Source organism: Hemicordylus capensis, chromosome 1 (assembly GCF_027244095.1).
Source record: "Hemicordylus capensis ecotype Gifberg chromosome 1, rHemCap1.1.pri, whole genome shotgun sequence".
NCBI classification, from domain to species: Eukaryota; Metazoa; Chordata; class Lepidosauria; order Squamata; family Cordylidae; genus Hemicordylus; species Hemicordylus capensis.
Window position 1 is genome coordinate 339,090,422 of NC_069657.1, and position 23,563 is coordinate 339,113,984.

Sequence of the window (23,563 nt, forward strand, 5' to 3'; positions counted from 1 at the left end):
GACTGCACAACTAATGGAGAATGGGAGCTCTTTGCAAAGAAAAATGAACATTTCAAACCATACTAATGAGGAACCATACGTCAACATCTCTGTTCTAAGAATTTCAGCTGAAAGGACACACTGTGACTGACCTAAAGGCAATCTGGGAGCTGGTCAAGCGCATTCTACAGACCAGTAACCCACAATCACCACATATTTTGCTTGGTTTCTTGTCAGCTGACCTGGGCACAGACTTCCTGGGTACATACAATACCAATGTCTTCTGTCCGTCCAAGCCAAACAAAGATGACAGTGCTTCCCTTTGTGAATGTGGTTGCATCTCTACGGGTATATCTGGCTTCTTGTATTTCATAGTGCCTACACACATCAACTCAGGAGAGCCTCTGCCAGTGCCAGCTATACACTGGGGAAAATGTTATCCCCCACCACAATTCTCTGAGAGCAGGTTCAGATGAACATTGCCATCCACATACGAGAACATCTGGTCTGTGGAAAGAACTCACCTGCTCTGATGTCACTAGCGGCTATGCCAATGTGCTTGGCACATCCCTTAACCACATGACAGGGGTGCTTATCTGAATCACCACTCCACGCGTGCTTCAACAAGTGGCCCCAAGTGTCAGTCCATGGCTGTACACAATCCTCGAGCTTGCTTCCCAAGGTAAACATTCCCTATCAGTGGGTAGGACATTTTTGCATCCCAGCACCATATTTTCAAACAGTTCTTCTTTGGCTTGCTTGGCCACCTTGAAACCCTAACAGCTGCTCATCAACTGCTGGTCAGACCCAGGAATGTAGCTGTACTGCAGCTCCCACACAAACAAGGTCCAGACATCTGTAATGGTTGCCAGCTTGGCAATCACTCTTCTCTGTTCTCTCCATGTGACTTTCTCATCAAATCTTAAATTACTTGTGATGTCCTCAAATCATCCCAGCTGCATCATGGCACAGAAATAGGAGGGCCCCAGATGCATTGCCAAGGTACCTGCAGTGATTAGAACAGCCCTGCTGGATCAGGCTCAAGGCCTATATAGACCAGCATCCTGTTTCACACAGTGGAGCACCAGATGCCTCCGAGAAGCACTGCACCCTCTCTGCTTGCACCCTCTCCTGCTATTGCTCCCCTGCAACTGGTATTTAGTGGCATCTTGCCTCTGAGGCTGAAGGTGGCCTATAGCCACGAGACTAGTAGCTATTGATAGACCTGTCCTCAACAACATTGTCTAAGCCCCTTTTAAAGCCATCCAAGCTAGTGGCCATCACCACATCCTGTGCCGGAGAATTCTGTAAGTTAATGGTGTGCTGTATGAAGAAGTACTTCCTTTTGTCAGTCCTGAATTTCCTGACCTTTCCCGCACGCTGAGCTGACATTTTCAATAAGCTGTCCACCACAATCCCAAGATCCCTCTCCTGGTCAGTCACCGACATCTCAGATCCCATCAGTGTATAAGTGAGGTTGGATTTTTTTTGCCCCAATATGCATCACTTTACATGTGCTTAGATTGAACTGCATTTGCCATTTTGTCACCTACTCCCGCAGTTTGGACAGATCTTTTTGGAGCACCTCACGATCTGTTTTGTATTTCACTGCCCTGAATAGTTGAGTTTCATCTGCAAATCTGGCCACTTGGCTGCTTACCCCCAACTTCTAGATAATTTACGAACAAGTTAAAGAGCACTGGTCCCAGTACAGATCCTTGGGCATGGGTCCCAGTACAGAAGCACTTCCTACTTCCTTCCACTGTGAAAACTGTCTATTTATTCCTGCCCTCTATTTCCTGTCCTTCAACCAGTTTCCAATCCACACACGAACCTTTCCCCTTATCCCATGACTGTATTAGGAAGGGGAACATGTCCCCTTATACCATGACTGCCAATCCACACATGAACCTGTCCCCTTATCTCATGACTGCATTAGGAAGGGGAACCTGTCCCCTAATCTCATGACTGCTTTACACAAGAGCCTTTGGTGGGGAACTTTGTCAAAATAGTTTTTGAAGTCTAAGTATACTAGTCAAACGGATCACCTTTGTACACATGATTGTTGTCACTCTCTAAGAACTCCAAAAGATTAGTGAGGCAAGACTTGCCCTTGCAGAAGCCATGATGGTTCTCCTTCAGCAAGACCCCTTCTTCTATATGTTTAACAATTTTGTCCTTAAGCATGCTTTCCATCAATGTGCCCGGCACAGAAGTAAGCATATAGGCCTGTAATTTCCTGGATCCCCCTGGATCCCTTCTTGAAAATCAGTGTTACATTAGCTACTTTCCAGTCCTCTGGTACTGGAAATTTCCCGATTGTAGGGACAAATTACATATTTTTGCTAGGAGATTAGCAGTTTCATATTTGAGTTGCTTCAGAACTCTTGGGTGGATTACATCTGGTCCTGGTGATTGGTTTAGTTTTTCAGACAGTATAGAACATCTTCCCTTGTCACCTCAAATTGGCCCAGTTCTTCAGCCTTTGAGCCTGAGAAGCTCAGTTCGGGAGAGGGTATGTGGTCAGTATTCTCCGCTGTGAAGACAGATGCAAAGAATTCATTCAGCTCATCTGCAATCTCCTTATGATCCTTAATAATCCCTTTCATGCCCTCATCATCTAAAGGTCCAACTGCCTCCCTGGCAGGTTTTCTGCTGCTGAAATATTTAAAGAAGAACAACAAAAATATATTTTTGTTATTCCCCTTGACACTTCTAGCTATATGCTCCTTGCATTTCTTTTGCCAGAGTTTATGTTCCTTTTTGTTCTCTTCATTCGGGCAGGGCTTCCATTTTCTGAAGGAAGTCTCCTTCCCTTGTATAGTTTCCCTGACTCTACTTGTTAGCTATGCTGGCGTCTTCATTAACTTGGTGGTACCTTTCCTCCTTTTTGGTATACATTCCAAGTGAGCTTCCGTTATTGTGGTTTTAAATTAGTTCCATGCTTTCTGGAGTGATTTGATCCTCCTGACTTTCCTTTTCAGCTTCCTCAGTCTCCTCATTTTTGAGAAGTTCTGTTCCCCAATGGTTCTACAACTCCGACATCTCACACCAGGTCCTGGGCACAATTTAGGATTAAGTCTAAGGTCACCTTCTCTCTGGTTGGTTCTACAACCAACTGTTTTAAGGCACAGTTATTTAGTATGTCTGGAAATTTGGCCTCTCTGTCATTACCTGAAACTGAATTTATCCAGTCTATGCGTGGGTAATTGAAGTCACCCACTATTACAGCTCTCTCTGTCTTTGACGCCTCACTGATTTGCTTCAGGTCACTCTCAGCGTTTTGATCCAGAGGGTGATACATGTCCCAAGTAACACATTTCCTTTCAGTCCTTGTATGGTCACCCATAAAGATTCTGTGGAGGACTCTGGTCCTCCTAGGTTTTCTAAGTTGTTGGATACTATCCCTTCTTTAATATAAAGTGCTACTCCACCCCCAATCCTCCCTTCCCTGTCTTTTCTGTAGAGTTTGTATCCTGGAATAACAGTGGCCCACTGGTTCTCACTGTTCTACCAGGTTTCTGTTATGCCCACTATATCTATGTTTGCATTAGCAATCAAGCACTCCAGCTCACCCATCTTGGCTCAGAGGCTTCTGGAATTGGTATATAAACACCTAGACACTGAGTCTCTTACCTGGCACTAGCATGTGCTATCTCCCTTACTTTTATTTGACCTTTTTGACCAGCTGTCATGTGTTTCTGTCTGCTCTACTCCTGGTTCTACTCTGTTCCCTTCACGTTTATTGGAAACGTGGTTTGCAACCTTGTACCTTAGGAGACTTTGCTTGCTGAACAAAATACTATCCAATACCTGTTGGCAACTTCCCATGCATCATTTTAAAAGCTGCTCTGCAACCTTTTTGATTTTAAGCGCCGGCAGTCTTGTTCCATCATGGTTCAAGTGAAGCCCATCCCTTTTGTACAGGCTTTGCTTGCCCCAAAATGTATCCCAGTGCCTAGCAAATCCAAATCCCTCCTCCCAACACCACTGTCTCTACCACACATTGAGACCAATCAGCACCACCTGTCTTGCTGGCCCTGCATGTGGAACAGGTAACACTTCAGAGAACGCTACCCTGGGGGTCCTGGACTTCAACATGATACTTAGCAGCCTAAATTTGGCTTCCAAGACCTCTTGACTGCATTTCCCAACATGGTTGGTGCTGACGTGCACCATGACAGCGAACTCCTGCCCAGCACTGCCTAATAGCCTCTCTAGACACTGTGTGACGTCTGCAACTTTTTCACCAGGCAGGCAAATCACCATGCAGTTTTCATGTGGGTCACAAACCCATCTCTCTATGCCCCAACAATAGAATCACCCTCTTCTAGGAGGCCCCCACCCCCTGGAGTCTCCTCTTTGCAAGAGGATATGGGCGCATCACCCAAGGAAGTGGTCCCTTCTAAGGAAGCATTCCAGGCTTCCTCAGACTGATGTCCTCCTTCTCCAAGACCTTCATTTTCCATGGCAGCAGAGGGGCTGTCCACCTGGTAGTGGGATGCTTCTATCACATCCCTGAGAGTCTCACCCACACACCTCTCTGCCTCCCTGAGCTTCTCCAGGTCAGCCATCTTGGCTTTGAGGGAACAGCCTTGTTCCCTGAGAGCCTGGAGCTCTTTGCACTGAGCACACACCAACTTCTGCCCCTCGGGCAAATAATCATACATGCTGCAACACTCGGTGCAATTCGCAAAGCTCCTGGGAGCAAAGCACCCCTGGTTTGGCTCTTGACTACACAAGAGTTCCTTCCAAATTGAGTAAAACTCAGGAATGTGGCCCCACCCACAATCTGTGACTCACCTGCAGCTAATCCCCTATCATTGGCTCTCAAGAACAACTGAAACCAAAACTGCCTTGTCAAAAACACATCACTAGCCAATCAGAATCAAGCCCTAGGAAAGCCTAGCCCTAAGAAGCCCAGATAAGCTCACCTTGTCCTTTCCCCCTTGTTTTCTTGTTGCTTTATTTGTTTGTTTGTTTGTTTTTCTAGCTTGCTTCATATTGTCTTTAGAAAGAAATCAAGAAGTCTTTAGAAAGACATCAAGTTTGCTGCCTCCCCTGGTGTGGCTCTTGACTTCACAAGAGCTCCTTCCAAACTTCATGTTTGACATGAAACACACCACCCAGGACTAGCAGGCCAGGATACAGTTTCAGTTCTGTTAGGTCAAGGTGCTTCCACTGGAACATAGGAAGCTGCTGCCTACTGAGTCAGACATTTGGTCCATCCAAATCTGGGCTACCTTAGAGAGTGCCTTCTTCGGTATGATCCCTATCGCTCATTGAGGTCATCTGGAGAGGTCCATCTCCAGTTACCACCGGTACGTCTGGTGGCAACTCAGAACTGGGCCTTTTCTGTAGCTGTTCCTAGCCTATGGAATGCACTCCCGGCAGATATCCGCAGTTAGGCTCGCTGTTGGCCTTTAAGAGAGCCCTAAAAACTTATTTGTTTGGCCTGGCCTTCCAAGGTTTGTAAAGTGTTTTTAAAAGTATTTTAATTCGTTTTAAATGGTTTTATTTGTTTTTGAATTATTTTTATATTGTTTTTAGCACTGTGTTTTGAATTGTGTGTTTTTATGTATTTTCAAAATTGTTGTACACAGCCCAGAGCCTTTGGATGGGGTGGTTTATAACTGTAATGAATAAATACATAAAATAATAAAGCAGCATTGTCTACTCTGACTGGCTGTGGCTCTCCAGGAGTACATGCAGTATTTGGATTACTCCCTCAGGGTCCATGATGGTTTCCGCCCCTCTCTCTTGGTCTCAGATTGCTGGGAAGGGAGTTGCTTCACTCACTGCCTCCTCCTGCTGGACTGAACCTATCTTGGCCTGCTGGATTAAACTTCTCTTGGTCTAGCCTATCACTGGAGGACCCAGACCTCATGTCACTGTGCAGTGGGCAAGTGATAGACTAGTTGTAGACCACCATTTCTGCTTATCATTTAATCCACTATCTTGGTAACTACACTGGCAAGTGAGTAAGGTTCAGGAGACTGATCACTGCCACACATCCCATCTCTATAGTACCTTATCTTGCTCTCTTCACCTGGAACCAAGCTCCAACCCCACCCCTTCTGGGCTGTATCTCACTAGGAGAAATGGGGAAAGACCAGAGGTGTATTGAGGATGGTTGATCCACGAATGCCAGGCATAATGAAGCTGACATATATTGAGGTTATTCCCACGATCACTGGGAAGCAGGCTAATGGAGCTTAGGCCGCTTCCCAGTGACTATGGGAACCACCAGGCTCGCAGGCAAGCCCGGTGCTCCCAATGTGGCTAGCCCACCTAATTCCCCCTCCCCTTAAATGAGGTTAATGGAGTGAGCGCTCCATTAACCTCATCTTTTTGCTTGTGTGTTGCCACTGACCGGGACCCCCAACCGGGAGGTTGCAGCCAGCCTCCCGGGCTTGGGGTCTCTCCAGGATGCCCCGTGCACTCGCATGGGGCACCCTGGGACTTCCGAGGGCCTCGTGGCCCCTGATCCCCGCAGCCCCCACCGGCTCCATGACAGAGCCAGCAGTTGTGTGGGCGGCTGATCCGACCACCAAGGGCTGCACTTTGATCATCTGTGGGGAGAGTGGGCAAAGCCCGCTCTCCCCGAAGTCCTGACAGACTGCTTCATTGGCTGCTACTGCTGGTTAAAATCTCTCTCAGAAGTCAGATGCTTCTGAATGTTTTACTTGTTCCAAACACAGTCTGACATTGTAGGAGGAGCTAGTTTCATCTGCCCTCAGGAGCAGTGTCTAGGCTGGTTTTGAGATACTATCATCATGGGAAACAAAACTGAAGTTTCCAAAGAGAAACAGGATGTTCTCTCCCATCCCAAATGGCTTTAAATGGGCATGGGATAGAAACTACCCCACCATAAAAAGCGCATTAATTTCTGGGGTGGTGTTTCTCCCAAATGACAACATGGGAATGGGACAGAAACCACCCCACCATTGTGAACCCATTCATTTTGGGGTAATTTTCTATCCTAAGTCATATTTTTATTAATAACGTAAGTATCATAAGTGGTGAGGGGCCATAATTGTGGATATATCATGTACTAGAGTTCAGGTAAGAGTTTACCAACATGAGCATTTCTGGGAGTGCAGTGGTTTGCTTGTTTACACAGCTGGGGGTGGAAATCCACCCCAAAATCCAGATGAGAGTCAATGAATACGAGTGGACAAAAATCTTAATGTACAAAATCACCACAGACAAAATCTTAATATACAATTCTAAAATGTCAACTAAGAAAAATATCATTATTGATTAAATGTGGTCTAGTACACATGACAGTTAGGTGATATGACTGAGTTGATTCTTGCCTCCTGATTGGATGAAGCCAGCTTGGTTGTCAGTTCTTCCCTCAGGTTTTCTAACTGCTGTCGAAGCTGATTCTTCTCGTCTTCCAAATGCAGCTTTTCTTTTTCAAATTGCTGCTCTAGCTCCTTAAGACAATGAAAAATAGAATAAAATTTCATGCTGCTCAGTATTCATTACATATTGAAGATATGCTTATAAAAATACTGTACAAAGCATTTGCTTGCAGAACTCCACTGCATTATCATTTCCATATTATCATGATTTATATACTGCTTTCTCAAAAAAACATTCTCAAAGCAATTCATTGGGGAAAAATAGCCAACATGTTGCCCAGTGAAATGTGGGTGGCTGTGAACTGCCTGCATCACTGCAAGCACCTAAAGTAGACACAAGTGCTCTTGCGATTGTATGATTACACTTCTGCAACACTACTTACATTATTTCCAATGTAAGTAGCATTGTAGAACTGTGATTGCACAAGTTTAAGTATTTGTATGAGAGTGCTGTTGCGCAAGAGCGCTGGTGTTTTCTTTAGGTGCTTGCAGCAGTGCAGGCAGTTCACAACAATCCACATTTCACTGAGGAACATGTCAACTAATAAGATGGTTCCCTATCCCCAAAAGGCTCACAGTCCAAAAAGTAACACAATGTAGATGCCAGCAACAGCCACTGGAAAGATGCTGTGCTGGGGTTGTAACACAGATAATGTTGACATGTTTTCTAGTGGCCATGGTTGTTCAGTGTATCACTTGTGTACTTGTTCACATAAGTCATTATTTATAAAAAAAGAAAGAAAAGAAAAGTCAAAGTGCTATAGATGTCAAGTCTCCTTTTCTTCTCAAATATCTCATTTCAACACCCTTAAGTGACAGCACACTAATACATTTATCAAAATATAGCAAGTTTAATCATAGGAGTAATTCTAAAAAAACAAACAATTGACCCAAATTTAAATTTCATACATGATTTTAAAAACTCTGATCTAATAAAAGTATTTAGTTACAAAATATTATACTGTGATGAGACAACTCAATAAAACACACTGATAGGGAGTGTGGATGCTTAAGATAGCCATGCTACTTACATGCTACTGAGCCTGAAGCCTTGCATAAATTCAAAAGGACTGTCAGCTAAGTATTAACCTTAGCCTGATAAAAACAATGCAGCAAAAATAATAATTCCCTACCAGTACATGCCTCCCAGAATTTTTTTAGTGGGAGACTTACTAACAATAAGAAATATTATAACGAACATGTTACAAGGGAGTTCCAAACCATTCAAGCAGAACTTAAAACGTTTAGCTGGAATTCAAAATGCCAAAAACTAATTTCATCAGTCTAAAACAACTTTAGATTGGTTCTTCTCCCAATACTTGCCAACATCCCATGACAAATTAAAATGATATTCAAAAATTAAAGCAAGACAATTTCAGATGTAGTTTGTGATATCATTTGAATAGCAGCCATTCAAAAAAGTTCCAGGACCTCATTTAAACCTTTGGGTGAGCCTAAGCAGTTCATTAGATTCTTTCCTCTTGGTAGAGTCCACAGTGACACCCATGCAGAGACTTACTGCAGTTGTTGGGCACTGCAAAGTTGTACTATCATTAGTGGAAGAGGAACCACACAAATGCAGGTTGTGCAATGAGTTCTCCATTTGCACATATATGAGCTTGGCCCAGTGTAAGAAGTTGCACAACAATTGTGCTAAGTCAAGAACTAGTCGGAAGCAGAGGTTATTTTCTTCATTCAGTGATGTGCACCAGGGGCGTAGCAAGGTTGGAGTGGGCCCAGAGACAAGATTTTAAAATGGGGGCCCCCCACTCAAAGTCCAGGGCCTCCACACACCGCAGGCCCCCAAGGATTTAAGTCTGATATTCCAAAATAAGTATGCTGCCCGGAAATACATTTCACTGAATACACACACGCACACGTCACAATATATAGTGATATACATTGAGTACTATACATTTGTTTTACTTTTAATGCCTAGAACACACTAGAAAGATGAATGATTAAAATGGGCCCCTCGCTGCAGATTAGCCAAGGAGCCTTTCAACCATGCAGGGTGAACCTATGTTTGTTTTCTCAGAATTCTGAACAAATTCAGTCAAGTTCGATTCCAGGAGGTTTTTCACAGGAGGCTTTTAAAGCCCTTTAACACACATCTCCTCTGGAATGGAGGTGCTGCATTCACATGTTGGCCAGATTTACCCTGAAGTCCCTGCAAGTTATTGGGGAGCAGTTCACACACAAGAAAAATAAAATAAAATAAAAGCAGAAGACATGCTTCACAGTTCTCACTCAGACCTTCTGGGTTACAAAACATCTTGAACATAAGTGCATTTATAAATGAATGAATAAAATAAATATAATACTGTTTCTTCCAGAAGTTTTTGTAATTTTCTGCCATGAAACAAGCCACTTATAGGACTTTTTAGATAGTTTTTTTTAAGCCAGCAAATTTTCCAAGCTGTTTAAAAATAAATATTCAGAGACTTCTCAGTCCCTCCCCCCCCATATCAAAGCCCTATGGCAAGCAGATCCCTATATATCCGGGTGGGGGGGTGGGAAGGTAACCACAAAAAGGAGTTCACACTCTACCTGGCAGCAGGGGGTCTTCTGCTGCAGAGAACAGTGGAGGCCTCTCTGGCTGCCTCCTCCTTCCTGGCTGGCTTGGGCCCTACTGGAGTTCAGGCTTCACAGAGGCCTATACCAGACCTCCGTGGAAGCCCCGCCCACCCGCCGATCAGCTGAGAGGCGGGAGAAAAGGAGCTCTTTGCAGCTTGTCTGCTGCCTCAATTGCCGGCCAGGAGAACAAGCAGGAGAGACGGCGAAGAGGGCAAGGGGCTGAGGGGCCTTGGGGCTGGGCAGGGGGCAATGGGGAGTCACATGAGGTGCCTCTGGGGTGCCCCTCCAGGCAGTGGGGCCCCCAGACAACTGTCTCCCCTTGCCCTATCATTGTTACGCGCCTGATGTGCACTGCATTCTTACTCAAGTGCAACATAATTTACACAACTGCAAAACTAGGATGTTACTCTCTCTCTATAGGCTGTGATTCAGATATAAATGTGTACAGCAGTGGAATATCTATGCGATCTTCTATGTACCCAGCTACTCAACAATGGTTAGTGCTGTCAGTTTTTATTATTTATTTATTTAACCTATTTTTATAATGACCGAAACTTATGTCTCTGGGTGGTTTACAATAAAGCAAAATAAATACTTCTGCTAACTTGGCAAAGAGGTACCTTTTAAAGTGGTGATTCTCTTTCATTTAGCAGGGGGAGAGTAACTGGCCTTATCTACCCTCAGAACAGTACCTCCAGTGACTGTTGCTGGTGTCTATCTTATGTTTCTTTTTAGATTGTGAACCCTTTGGGGACAGGGTTCCATCTTATTTATTGATTATTTCTCTGTGTAAACTGCCATGAGCCATTTTTGGAAGTGTGGTATAGAAATAGAAGTAAGTAAGTAAATAAATAACAACAGAAAAGAAAAAATGGTTAAAACAAAATAACTTGCCCATCTCCCAGGATGTTGGTTTTAGAAACACTAGCAGCTATTGCTGCTGTTGTTCCTGTTGGTGCTAGGAACAGCCAAAATATTGGATGTACAGTGCGAGAACTGCAATTAAGGATATTTTGTGAATGCAGATCCAGATCCAAATCCAGAAGAAGGATCTGAAGGTTATTTCAATGCTCTTGCTGGATAAGGGTGTTCATCTATTACTCTGGAAATAATTTTAATTTATATTTGTTGATATGCTACTTTTCATGTCACAAAGGATGTTCAAAGTGGCTTACAAATGGAAAAAAGGAAATAACATTTTATCATAAAAACCATTTTAAAACCAGAATAAACCAACATATACAGTATGAAACAAAAACCAGCAGTACGAAGACAAAAGTAAAGGATGAACACCAGCTCCCATCCTACCATATATACATTGACTTGTGCCTAGAAGATCAGACATAGGTAAGCTCATCTCTCTGTCCCTTGCATTTGCATAGCATACAAGAATAAAACAATGTCTCCACAGGGGTAAACAGGCAGACAAAAGAGACCAGGAGAATGAGACTGGCATGGAGTATAAAAGCTCACATTTTTAACTGATGTTATACAACTGTCTAAAGAAGGCAAACCACAAATGTTTCACCCATCATTCTAGGCATACAGATCCTAATTATTCAGGCAACTAATACTCAGACCACATATTAGTACTACTATGTGGCCAAGAACATGAGGATTTGCAACCAGCTTTAAGTCTCAGCATTTGTAATCCACAGCCCCACATGCGCTCTCTATTGCAGTCCTCAATGAGAGATACACAAAAATTAAAGGGAGGACTGGGACTCTCTGCAATCACTTCTGGAAGTGACTGAAAACCGCTATCTGTTTTCTCAGATATCCAATCTAATACTGCAAGAGGAATTCGGCTTGAATGTGACAGGACACATCAGAGAGCCCATTTGAAGGTTTATGTGGAGGCGGTGCGTGCGGCAAAAAAACAATTCTGGTCTGCATGCATTGCTTCTGCGGGTTCGTGTCCAGCAGAGCTGTCCTGGGTTGTGAGGAGTTTGATTCAGGCTCCTTCCAATTCAAACCAATCCCTGGGGACTTTGTTCTGCTGTGATGCTTTTAATGGGTTCTTTGTGGACAAGATCTCCTGTATTTGGACCGAATTGGACTCCACTGTTTCTGCAGAGTCTATTAAGGTGGTGTCCAGCAATCCCTCTTGCAGTATTAGATTGGATCAGTTTCAATCTGTGATGCCTGATGATGTGGACAAGCTGCTTGGGCGGTGCGGCCTACCACTTGTTCTCTGGATCTTTGCCCGACTTGGCTGCTTTTATCTAGCAGGGAGATTGGTGGGGATGGCTTAGTTAATATCATTAACTCATCGCTGAAGGAGGATAGGATGCCTCCTTGTTTGAAGGAGGCAATTTTTAGACCACTTCTTAAGAAACCTTCCCTAGATCCCTCAGTGATGGACAGTTAGGCCGGTCTCCAATCTCCCATGGTTGGTTAAGGTGATTGAGAGAGTGGTGGCTAACCAGCTCCAGGCAGTTTTGTAGGAAACCGATTATCTAGACCCATTTCAAACTGGCTTTAGAGCAGGATATGGGGTTGAGTCTGCCTTGGTTGGCCTGATGGATGACCTTTACCGGGGAATTGACAGAGGGAGTGTAACTCTGTTGGTTCTTTTAGATCTCTTGGTGGCGTTCAATACCTTCGACCATGGTATCCTTCTGGATCGGCTGGGGGAATTGGGGATAGGAGACATTGCTTTGCAGTGGTTCCGCTCCTATCTCTCAGGAAGATTCCAGATGGTGGAGCTTGGTGACAGTTCCTCTTTAAAACGGGAGCTGTTATATGGAGTCCCTCAGGGTTCCATTATATCACCAATGCTTTTTAATATTTACATGAAACCACTGGGTGATGTCATCAGATTTGGTGCAGGGTGTTATCAGTATGCTGATGACACCCAAATCTATTTCTCCTCCTCCTCCTCCTCCTCCTCATCATCATCATCAGGAAATGGCATTCACTCCCTAAATGCCTGCCTACAGGCAGTATTGGGCTGAATGATAACAAATTGAAGCTGAATCCAAGCAAGATGGAGGTGCTCATTGTGGGGGATCAGAATTTAAGGGATGAGTTAGATCTTCCTGTGCTGGATAGGGTTACACTCCCCCAGAAGGAACAGGTTCGCAGCTTGGGAGTACTCTTGGATCCAGGCCTCACCATGGTATCTCAGGTGGAGGAGCGCTTTCTATCAGCTACGGCTGATTCGACAACTGCGTCCGTTCCTTGAAGAGAATGATCTCAAAACAGTGGTGCATCAGCTGGTAACCTCCAGGCTTGACTACTGCAATGCACTCTACGTGGGGCTGCCTTTGTACGTAGTTCAGAAAATTCAGTTAGTTCAAAATGCAGCAGCCAGATTGGTCTCTGGGGTAACCCGGAGAGACTATATTATGCCTGTCTTAAAACAGCTGCATTGGCTGCCGATTTGTTTCCGGGCGAAATACAAAGTGCTGGTTATTTCCTTTAAAGCTCTGAACAGCTTGGGTCCGGATTACCTTAGAGAGTGCCTTCTTCGGTATGATCCCCATCGCTCGTTGAGGTCATCTGGAGAGGTCCATTTCCAGTTGCCACTGGTACATCTGGTGGCAACTCAGAATCAGGCCTTTTCTGTAGCTGCTCCTGGTCTATGGAATGCACTCCCGGCAGATATCCGCAGATAACCGCTCACTGTCGGCCTTTAATAGAGCCCTAAAAACCTATTTATTTGGCCTGGCCTTCCAAGGCTAGTAAAGTGGTGTTGTTTTTTTAAAAGTATTTTAATTGGTTTTAAATGGTTTTAATCATTTTTGAATTGTTTTTATATTGTTTTTAGCATTGTGTTTGAATTGCAGGTTTTATGTCTTTTAAAAAAGTTGTACACAGCCTAGAGCCTCTGGATGGGGTGGTTTATAAATGTAATAAATATAAATAAAAATAATAAATAAATAAATAAATTAGGGAAGGGCCACAGTTTAGTGGTAGTACACAAGATTTATATGTAGAATGTCCCAACTTAAATCCCTGGCCTCTCCAGTGGAAAAATGGTCAGGCAGCAGCTCCTGGGAAAGATCTCTACGTGAGACCCCAGAGAGCTGATGCCATTCAGAGTAGGAAGAACTGGGCAAGAGGAACCCAATACTGGGCCAGGCAGCCTGATATGTATCTATTACAACCAATGAGAAATCTGTCTGTCTTTTACTGAAGTGATATTAATATACAAAGTCCCTCTTCTTCTAAAATAATTGTGTAGCTGAAGGTTTTACCAACCCTTTTAGTGAAAAAGACATCTGGAACAATCAACATATGTTAGTTAGTTAAAAATTATACTTTAAAATATGTTTATATAGCAAAACCAGAAATGGTCCTCACATTAGATTTCTCTTACCATTTGCAGTCTCCTTTTCTCCTTGTTAGCATTGCTATGTGCTGCCTCCAGAGCAGTGTGATGCTTCCATGCCAATTCCTCCAAGGTTTTAGAATGTGCCTCATTTAATTGTGCAGCCTCCCCTTCTAGCCTTGCTTGTAGTTTTATCAGCTCCTTCTCATAATATTCTCGTTGTGTTTCTCTTGCTTCATTGACTTTCTGTTCAAATAATGCACATTTTTTAAGATCATCAGTGCCAACTGAATGAATAAGTTTCAAGAAATCACATGCACTAGGATCGATTACATCTATTAATTACTGTAGTCCTAATCCTAATCTTTGCTCTGGCATCTCTACCATCTTCAGCTATCCTAAAGCTTTATGCTCCCTAATGTACTCTACCCATTCCCTGCTGCACCCCCTTATGGCTAGAGCTCCTGCCCTAAACATATGCTATGCCCAATCTTTCCCCCTCTAGATCCCTTCTCAAAACCAACTTTTCCTAATATGTTTTTGTCTTAATTTCAACGACAAACAAATCCAAGCACATATTGCCTCGGCTTATCACTCTCTTCTTACTCTGTGATATTCTCTACTGCCAACCTTTAGATTGTAAAGTACTAATCTTTCACGTCAAATTTTAGCTTGATGCTTTTACTGTTGCATTTACAAAATTTTGTGGTTTTTCAAATTTTTGTTACTTCCAGTGCATTCTGAATGAAAATCAAAACTCAGCGGATGTTATTATGTGCTAATTAGATTTTATTCTGCAGGACTTCCCTTCTTTCTCTTTTTTCTTCCCTAACTTAGTGAAATAATTCATTTTTAATGTAGATAATCCAGACTGTTCACCACTGCAGATGCTACTACATGAAAAATTATATCATTTTAACTGCTACCTATGTTTCACAGTGGCTGCCAGTTCAGAAGCTCACATTTTTCTGATACATAATTTTATTTAGACATTTTTTCTTTTGGAAAGGATGTTCCTCCTTTACCTTTTCCAGTGCAAGAATTTGCTGCCTTTGTCTTTCATCCAGACTTTGTGTTTTGCTTTGCAAAAGATTTCTTTCCTCTTCTAACTGAGTCAGCTTCTCCTTTAATCTGGATTTTTCTGATTCCAAATCCCTTATTGTAACTTCCTGGGTCATCTGAGTAGCTTGAAGCATTCCAATGTGGCCTGTAAACATCAAGTATTAGTTTAGAATATCACATACCTCCAGCACCTCTTGTGTTAGAATAGATGCACATATACAGTTCAAGTGTTATGTAGACACATTGATCCTAGTAAAAACAAAACAATATGATTGTTTAGAAAGCATGTTGTATCACATTTTTTGGATTGAGCATTTTGTATTGATAATTAAAAATTTATTAAAAAACAAAACAAAAACAAAACAAAACCCATAATTATCAAATGCCACTCAGACATAGGTAAACCCATCTCCCCACCCCAAGTATTTGTATGCTATTACAATATAGAAACAATGGTTGACATGCAATGCAACCTTAGGAGTGTGGAGCAAGAGTTCTGTCTTCGCAAGGTTAGTAAACTAGATGACTCAATTATCACAGCCAGTCTTTAAAAGCTTCTTTTTATTTTTAAAACTAAGCAAATAGGGAGACTGACAAAGGAATGCCCTTCTGGGAGGGCATTTCAAAGACTGGGGGACACTACTGAGAAAGCCCTCTCTGTGTTGATGAAACTGCCTCGAGGGTGTTTGGTCGGCACCCCCAGTTCAGGCAAATGTGGGGAATTAAGCTCAAACCGGGAGACAGGTCCAATCAGCCTTAATTTGTGCAACAGTATGAACTCAAGAAAGTTGGTTTGAGAGAGAGGTTTTAATTAACAAAAAGGAGTTTATTGAAATAAATATAATTTACTAGGTGGTCCTAACATAAAAGCAATGCAAATATGTTTGAAAATAGACTATGGTAAGACACATTTAGCTTAAAGTTCCAAATTATGTGTAAATTCCCAGGCGGGCTAGATAGGTACTTTAAGACAGAGGGGCAAGATTTCAGAAATAAGATAAAGGGATAAGTTCAACCCTGAAGAAGCTGGGCAAGAGGCTATATCACCTGTCCTGAAGAGGAGAACACCAAGGTGGAGAGGAGAACTCCAAACTGCTGGAGTTTCTTGTTGCAGTCTGATGGGGTCCCGAGTGAGAGGTACTGAGATGTTTCACAGTGGGATGCACGAGGAAGCATGCTGGGTAATGGAGTCAGGGATACTTATATCCCAAAATGTGCCTTGGGGGCACATTTCTTTTGTCCTGCTCTGTTGAACAGGGGAACCAAGACAACCTTTTTGGAATGCACTGCGTCTGATCTTCCCTCCTAAGTAGGAAGGTGTGTGAATCACCTATTTTATTCTAGGCTGATTATGAGGACAATTGGAGTGTGCAGGTGCGTTTAAAGAATAGCCTGTTCTGGGAAGAGCTTCCCAATAATTCTATCAAGAGTTTTGATGGGCACCACTTCAAAGTTATATCAACGACTCATCCCTATTGTAATGGAGTCTGTTGTCTTATCTTCCTTGCCTTGCTGGCCTGAGTGCTTCGTTAACAACAGGTGTTCTCTCTCTTGTGAGAGGAAGAGGGGAGTTTAGATTTCATTCCAAGTCCGAAATGATCTTGAATGACAGACACTTGCAGTACCTAGTTCTGGAGTCTGCTTAGCCAGGGCCCCCGCACAGAGCGAGGGAGTGTGGATCTAATCCCCTTTCCAATTTGTGGGGCTTGCAGCCAAATCTAGGGGTGACCAGTCCACTGCCAAATAAGCGACTTGTCCCCATGTATAACATAGACTGGGAGCTCACATTGTGGTGCAGCTCCTGAGCATAGCAAAAGTCTGCATCTCCAAGCCTGGAGATGCAGTTGCAACCAGGGAGGCTTCTGGAAGCGAGCAGAATAAGCTCAGCTGGTAACATCTGGTCCCCATCAACTGGATTTGTGTCAATGGTAGGGCAGAGAAAAAGGCTCAACTGGATGATCTGAGGGCCCTGGCAGACAAATATAAGCAGATCCATATAAGCAGTTCAAAAGGTAACCCAATCCCAAACTGTGTAAGCATTTAAAAGTCAAAACCAGCACTATGAATATAGCCTGGAAGCAAATTGGCAACTAATGATGCTGCCGCAGGATAGGGATAATACTTGTGTAGCAACTAGTGCCCATTAGCATCCTTGCAGCAGCATTCTGGTCCAGCTGAAGCTTGACCAAAGCACATTGCAGTAGTATAATCTGGATGTGACTAATGCATGAGTAACAGCAGTCAGTTCTGGTTTCTCTGAGTAGAGTTGCAGCTGGCATAGCCAAAGCTGGTGGAAGGCACTCTTGGACACCACCAGCACCTAGGCCTCCAGAGATAGTGTTGAATCCAGGAGAACCCCTTGATCTTTCAGGGGAAGTGCAACCCCATCCAAACCAGATTTACTGACCCAAAGTATCTCTGTCTTGTCAGAATTAAGTTTCAGCTTGTTTGCCACCATCCAATCCAGAACAACCAGATAGGGTCTGAAGATCAGCTGCCTCCTTGGCATCATCATCACGATACAAGTAGTAGGATAAGATTCTACAGATGTCATTGGCAGACATATTGAGGAAAATTATTCAAAGTAGTCCCAATGAAAATGACGTTAGGCAATGAGGCTCTTCACACGAGCAGCCCTACCAATGCTTGGGCACAGAGGCACCCTTAGGCCCGGATCTTGGGGTGCAAGTCCGAAGCCCCAGCCTCCCTGCTACCCTGGAGGACACCAGCAGCAAGCCTGCCAGCGGCCAGCACTGAGAATCTTCTCTCCGCATGAACAATGTCATGGGCTCTGCAATGCCTCCCTGCCTCACTCTCTCCCTGCCTCCCAGCAGGCTGCTGCTCCTACTCCCCACATCCACTGATCAGCCCTGCCACCGGGTGGGCAGGGCTAGCATGCAGACATCTTCTTGCCTCATGGCTTTTCAGCAGCATGGGATGAAGGCTGCCCAGCAGCAGAGGCTGAGTTTGAGAGGCAGAGGTTTGGCTGAGTTTGAGAGGCAAGGGGACAGTGCTGGCTGCCCCCCGACTTGTGCAAGCCCTCTGCTCTGCCTCCCCCGCCACTGTGTGCTGTGCCTGTCTCGTTGTGGGAGCCACCCAGAAGGTGCATGGGTGGGAACTGTGGGATTATATGGTACTTATATGGTACTTTTATGGGTTGTCCCCCACTTTGTGTATTTCTGAGATGGCTTGGCCTATGGCTTTGATATTTGGTACAGATGGATGTATATTTAATTTAAAGCAAATAGGCCAATCCTTTTATTTTTATTGGGGGGGTGGGGGTATGTAAACTTCATGAAAGGCATATAAGTGGTCTGTTTTATGGCAGAAAATTACAAAAACTTCACACTGAAGCCCCCCCTTGGACCAACATTCCACCCCCCATGTGGAAGAATCTGCCTTTTGTCTTCATAAAAAAGGGTGAAGGATCCCACTTTTCTGCCCAACCCTTTAGATCTCCTGGAATGCCTTGGCCTAAGGCTTTGATATCTGGAACAGATGTAGGGCAGGATGAGAGGGCTCTGTATATTTAATCTGAAGCATTCAGATCCATTCTATCAATTGATTTTTAATTTTTGAATGTTTTAAAAAAATTAAACTGTGGAAATTGAGTGCTTAAGAATGCTATGTGAAACATGATGCATGTGTGTGAGAGTGGAGAGGATACTTATTTTGCAACCCCCCAGCCCTCCGCTGTAAGCTCAATAGGTCCAGGCTCCCAAATTATCGAACTGCATCTCTGGTCTTGTGAAGCACCGGGATCGAGGCCAATCCCGGCGCTACCTCCCCTGGTAGTCTGGAATTTTTCCCCAGGCTTCTACCTGGGTTGTGTGCATGCTCAGGCTCCAGACAGCCCAAGAAGACACACAGCCAGGCGCCTAGAGCACCTGGTTTGAGGGGGGAATCCCCTAATGCACTGCACTCCTCACATAGTACATTTAGGGATACCTGGAGGCTGGGCTTCATTTTCCCGGCCTCCAGCGGTCCATGCTGCTTAGAGCAGGGCAAATCGTGTAGGGGTGCGAGTCGTGTGCCACACAGAAGACTCATGCTCATCTGGGAGGAAGGTAGGTTCGACCTTGCCTCCTCCCCGCCGCCCCAGTAATGGTTGTGTGAATGACCTTATTAACTTCTAATTTCAATGGAACTACTCTGAGTAATTTTTCTCATCATGTCAGCTAATCCAAAAAAAGGATCAGTGAGACACTTCATTTTTTAAAAAGCGAAATACTACTTTGTCTCACTATCTCTTTTAAAAAGTGAAACACTACTTTGTCTCAAAACCTCTTCAGTATAAACAACAGGGACTAAGAAAGCAGAATCACATCCATGTCCAAGAGTCAGGAACATAATTAAAACATCAGCATATTTGGCCTTGTGAAGTTTATATTAGATCAAGTATCTGTTAAAATGTTGGGTCAAAATGTTGACAACTTTTGATACAACAAATGTATCAAAGGGATCCTTAATCTGTCAAAGGGATCCTTAAGGTAGAGGTGTGCACAAAACCAGTTTGCCCTGTTTGGTTCACGTCCAAATCAGACTTGAACCCAATCGAGCAGGTTTGGTTTTGTGGCACTGAACACCAGCCCGCTGCACCAGCCCGACTCGAATATGAGCTGGTTTGGAGGGGTTATTTTTATAGATATATGCTACATACATACACACACATGCACACACGCACACGCACACACAGACACCTTGTGGGTCCAGTATCTATATATATATATTTCTCCTGGGTGTGCCCAGGAAAAATGCATCCCGGCAGCCCAGCTGATTGGCTGGGCTGCAGGGGCGCCTGATTGGTCCTGGCGCACTCAGGAGAATTGCCTGGCTGGGCGGCTGCGGAGGCAAGGCGGCGGTGGAGGGCCAGCTAGAGGCACAGATGCTCTGTGCCCGGGCCCCCTAGTTACTAATTATTTCTTGTTTACACAGTCACAGGTGTTATTGACTGGTTTGTTTTATCCAGACATCGAGTCCTTCCCAAGGACCTGGGATGGCTGAATTTTATTGTCAATGTTGTTGCTGTTATTGATATCATCGCAGAATATAGGCTGTTCCCAGTAAAGCTGCTTTTTGTAATTGGCTGATGGTGATTACTGTGGCCCCTATGGTGTTGAGGTGCTCTTCAAAGTCTTTTGGAATTGCATCTAGGGCGCTAATTACCACTGGGATTATTTTGGTTTTCTTCTGCCACAGCCTTTCAATTTCAATTTGTAGATCTTTGTTTTTTGTGATTTTTTTCTATTTCTTTTTATTCTATTCTGCTATCCCCTGGTATTCCTATGTTGATCATTTTGACTTGTTTTTCTTTCTTCTCGACTACAGTTATATCTGGTGTATTGTGTGGCAGATGTTTGTCTGTTTGTAGTCGGAAGTCCCATAATATTTTTACATCTTCATTTTCGACAACTTTTTCAATTTTATGGTCCCACCAATTTTTGGCTACAGGTAGCTTGTATTCTTTGCAGATGTTCCAGTGTATCATCCCTGCTACCTTGTCATTCCTTTGTTTGTAGTCAGTCTGTGCGATCTTTTTACAACAGCTGGTTATTATTATTATTATTATTATTATTAATTATTATTATTATTATTCGATTTCCATTCCAAAAATCGCTCTGGGCGGTTTGCACAGAGAAATAACAAGCAAATAAGATGGATCCCTGTCCCCAAAGGGCTCACACTCTAAAAAGAAACATGACAGACAGCAACAGTCACCGGAGGTACCGTGCTGGGGGTGGACAGGGCTAGTCACTCTCCCCCTGCTAAACAAAGAGAATCACCACGGTAAAAGGTACCTCTTTGCCCAGTTAGCAGTAGTCTCAGGGGGGTGCTGGCATGGCCACAGGGGTGTTTGTGTGTGTCTCCGCAGTGTCTCCCTCTCCCCTTGGTCCTGCAAGGGCCCTTTCAGCCTGTTTTTGGGCCGTTCCAGCCCTTTTCCTGGTGCCAGCCATTTCGGAGGCCGCAACACATGCTCCCTGGCCATTTGCGTGGGTGGGTCATATCCTTTGGGAGATATGTTATCTATGCCCTTGTCATGGTCAGATCACTTCCTTCTGAGGTTTAGAGTCTTAGTGACTACATCTCTCTGCATGGGTGGGGGACCTATAAAAATGGTTTGCCCCTGGAGACTGATGGACTTCGATGGATTCCTGAGGACTCTGGGAGATTTTCCAGCTGGTATGGCAGGTGCTCCTGTCAAAGCTCTAGATGTTCTCTGGAATGGAGAGGTGGCTTGGGCAGTCGACATTATCACTCCCAAGTGCCCTCTCCCACAAAGCAGAGCCCATGCAGCACCCTGGTATACACCTGAGCTGAGGTCAATGAAGCAACCTGGGAGATGGCTGGAATGTAAATGGAGGAAAACCCGGAGTGAGTCTGAGTGAACACAGGTTAGAGCTCATTATCAAACCTACTCTGAGGCAGTGATGGAACAGAAGAAACACTTTTTCCCCATTCACCATTGCTTCCTCTCAGTGTCATCCAGTGGGGCTCTTCTGTGTGGGGCCTTCTGAAATCTGGCCCTGGGTGGGATGCATTAGAACCCTCGGTAGCACGCTGTGACACATTTCCACAGCACTTTGAGGCTAAAGTTGCTCGCATTCGCCATGAGTTGAACACTATGGCCGAGTCAGCATCACTTGGAGAGGTGCTCAGAGTAAAACCTGGTCTAATTTTGCTGGAGGAGTTTCAATCATTGGTGCCCGAGGATATGGACAAGATGTTCAGTCGAGTTCAGCCAACCACATGCATGCTTGACCCTTGCCATTCATAACTTATTACATCTAGTAAGAAGGGAATTTTTTTGCTGTGTCCAGCAGGTTCTAGACATCTCATTGAAAGGAGTGGTCCCAGCTTCACTGAAGCAAGCTATAATACAACCACTCATAAAGAAACCCAGACTGGACCCAGAGGATGTAAACAACTATAGGCCTGTGGCCAATGTTGGGCAAAGTGCTTGAGATGTAGTGGCTGACCAGCTCCAGACGCTCTTGGAGGAAATGGACTATTTAGATCCATTTCAATCAGGCTTCAGGCCTGGCTTTGGAACAGAAACTGCTTTGGTTGCTCAGTGGAATAAGCTATGCAGAGAGACGGCGGGAGTGCAACTGTTAATTCTCTCTGATTTCTCAGGGGCTTCTGATACCATCGACTATGGTATCCTTTTGGATAGGATGGCCAAGTTGGGTGTGGGAGGCTCTATTTGGAGGTAGTTCCGCTCCTACCTCGAGACCCGTTCCTAGAAGGTGGTGCTGGGGGACTACTGCTCAACCCCTTGGCAGTTATGTTATGGGGTTCCGCAAGTTTCCATTCTTTCCCCTATGCTGTTTAACATCTACATGAAACCACTGGGAGAAGTAATCAGGAGATTTGGCTTGAGGTGTCATCAATATGCAGATGACACTTAGTTGTATCTCTTTTCATCAGTTGCAGGTGAAGTGGAGACTGTCCTGACTCTGTACTTGGATGTGGTAACGGACTGGATAAGGGTGAATAAGCTGAAACTCAATCCAAACAAGACAGAAGTACTGCAGGATGGTGGTTCCTCTGCCTGGGTGTTCAGCCTGTTCTAGATGGGGTTGCACTCCCCCTGGAGGACCAGCTTTGCAGTTTGTGGGTACTCATCAATCCAGCACTGTCACTAGAGGCTCAAGTGGCCTCTGTGGCTCAGAGTGCCTTTTATCAGCTTTGGCTGATACGCCAACTGCAACCTTACCTGGACAGAGATAGCTTGGCCAGTTACTCATGCTCCGGTAACCTCTCGCTTAAATTACTGTAATGGGTTGTACGTGGAGCTGTCTTTGAAAATGGTCTGGAAACTGCAGCTGGTACAAAATAGGGCTGCAAGATTATTAGCTGGGCCTGGATGTTCTGATCTTATCATGCCAGTGCTTCGTCAGCTGCACTGGCTCCCAGTCCGTTTCCAGGCCCAATTCAAAGTGTTGGATGTAACCTTTAAAGCCCTAAATGGCTTGGGACCGGGTTACCAGAGAGAGTGTCTTGCCTCATATGTCCGTACCTGAGCCTTAAGAACTTCTTTAGAGGCCCTCCTCTGGATGCCCCTGACAAACGAGGTAAAGTGGGTGGCTACCAGGGAGAGGGCCTTTTGGTGGTTGCACCCTGTTTATTGAATAGCCTTCCCAGTGTTGTTTGCCTGGCTTTGTCACTTTGTTCTTTTAGATGCCAGGTAAGGACCTTTTTGTTCACTCAGGCCTTTTAAATTCTGCTTTTCAGATTTATCTGATTTTAAAATAATTTTAAAATGAGTTTTTAATGCTGCTTTGTATTATATTTTGTA

General features: G+C 44.3%; 1 protein-coding gene across 8 annotated transcripts in view; it reads right to left on the reverse strand.

Moving 5' to 3' along the window:
* The window catches only part of FAM184A (family with sequence similarity 184 member A), a 143,029-nt gene that overhangs the window by 70,973 nt on the left and 48,493 nt on the right, over window positions 1-23,563 (reverse strand). For all 8 annotated transcript variants that reach the window (XR_008312948.1, XM_053282918.1, XM_053282952.1 and 5 more), the window contains 3 exons: window positions 15,228-15,409; window positions 14,251-14,448; window positions 7,299-7,421 (listed from right to left, as the gene is read on the reverse strand). Coding sequence is in view for 7 of the 8 variants with exons in the window: in XM_053282918.1 (XP_053138893.1) it covers window positions 7,299-7,421; window positions 14,251-14,448; window positions 15,228-15,409 (503 nt within the window). In the remaining variant the exon portion in view is untranslated. The remainder of the gene's footprint in view (window positions 1-7,298; window positions 7,422-14,250; window positions 14,449-15,227; window positions 15,410-23,563) is intronic.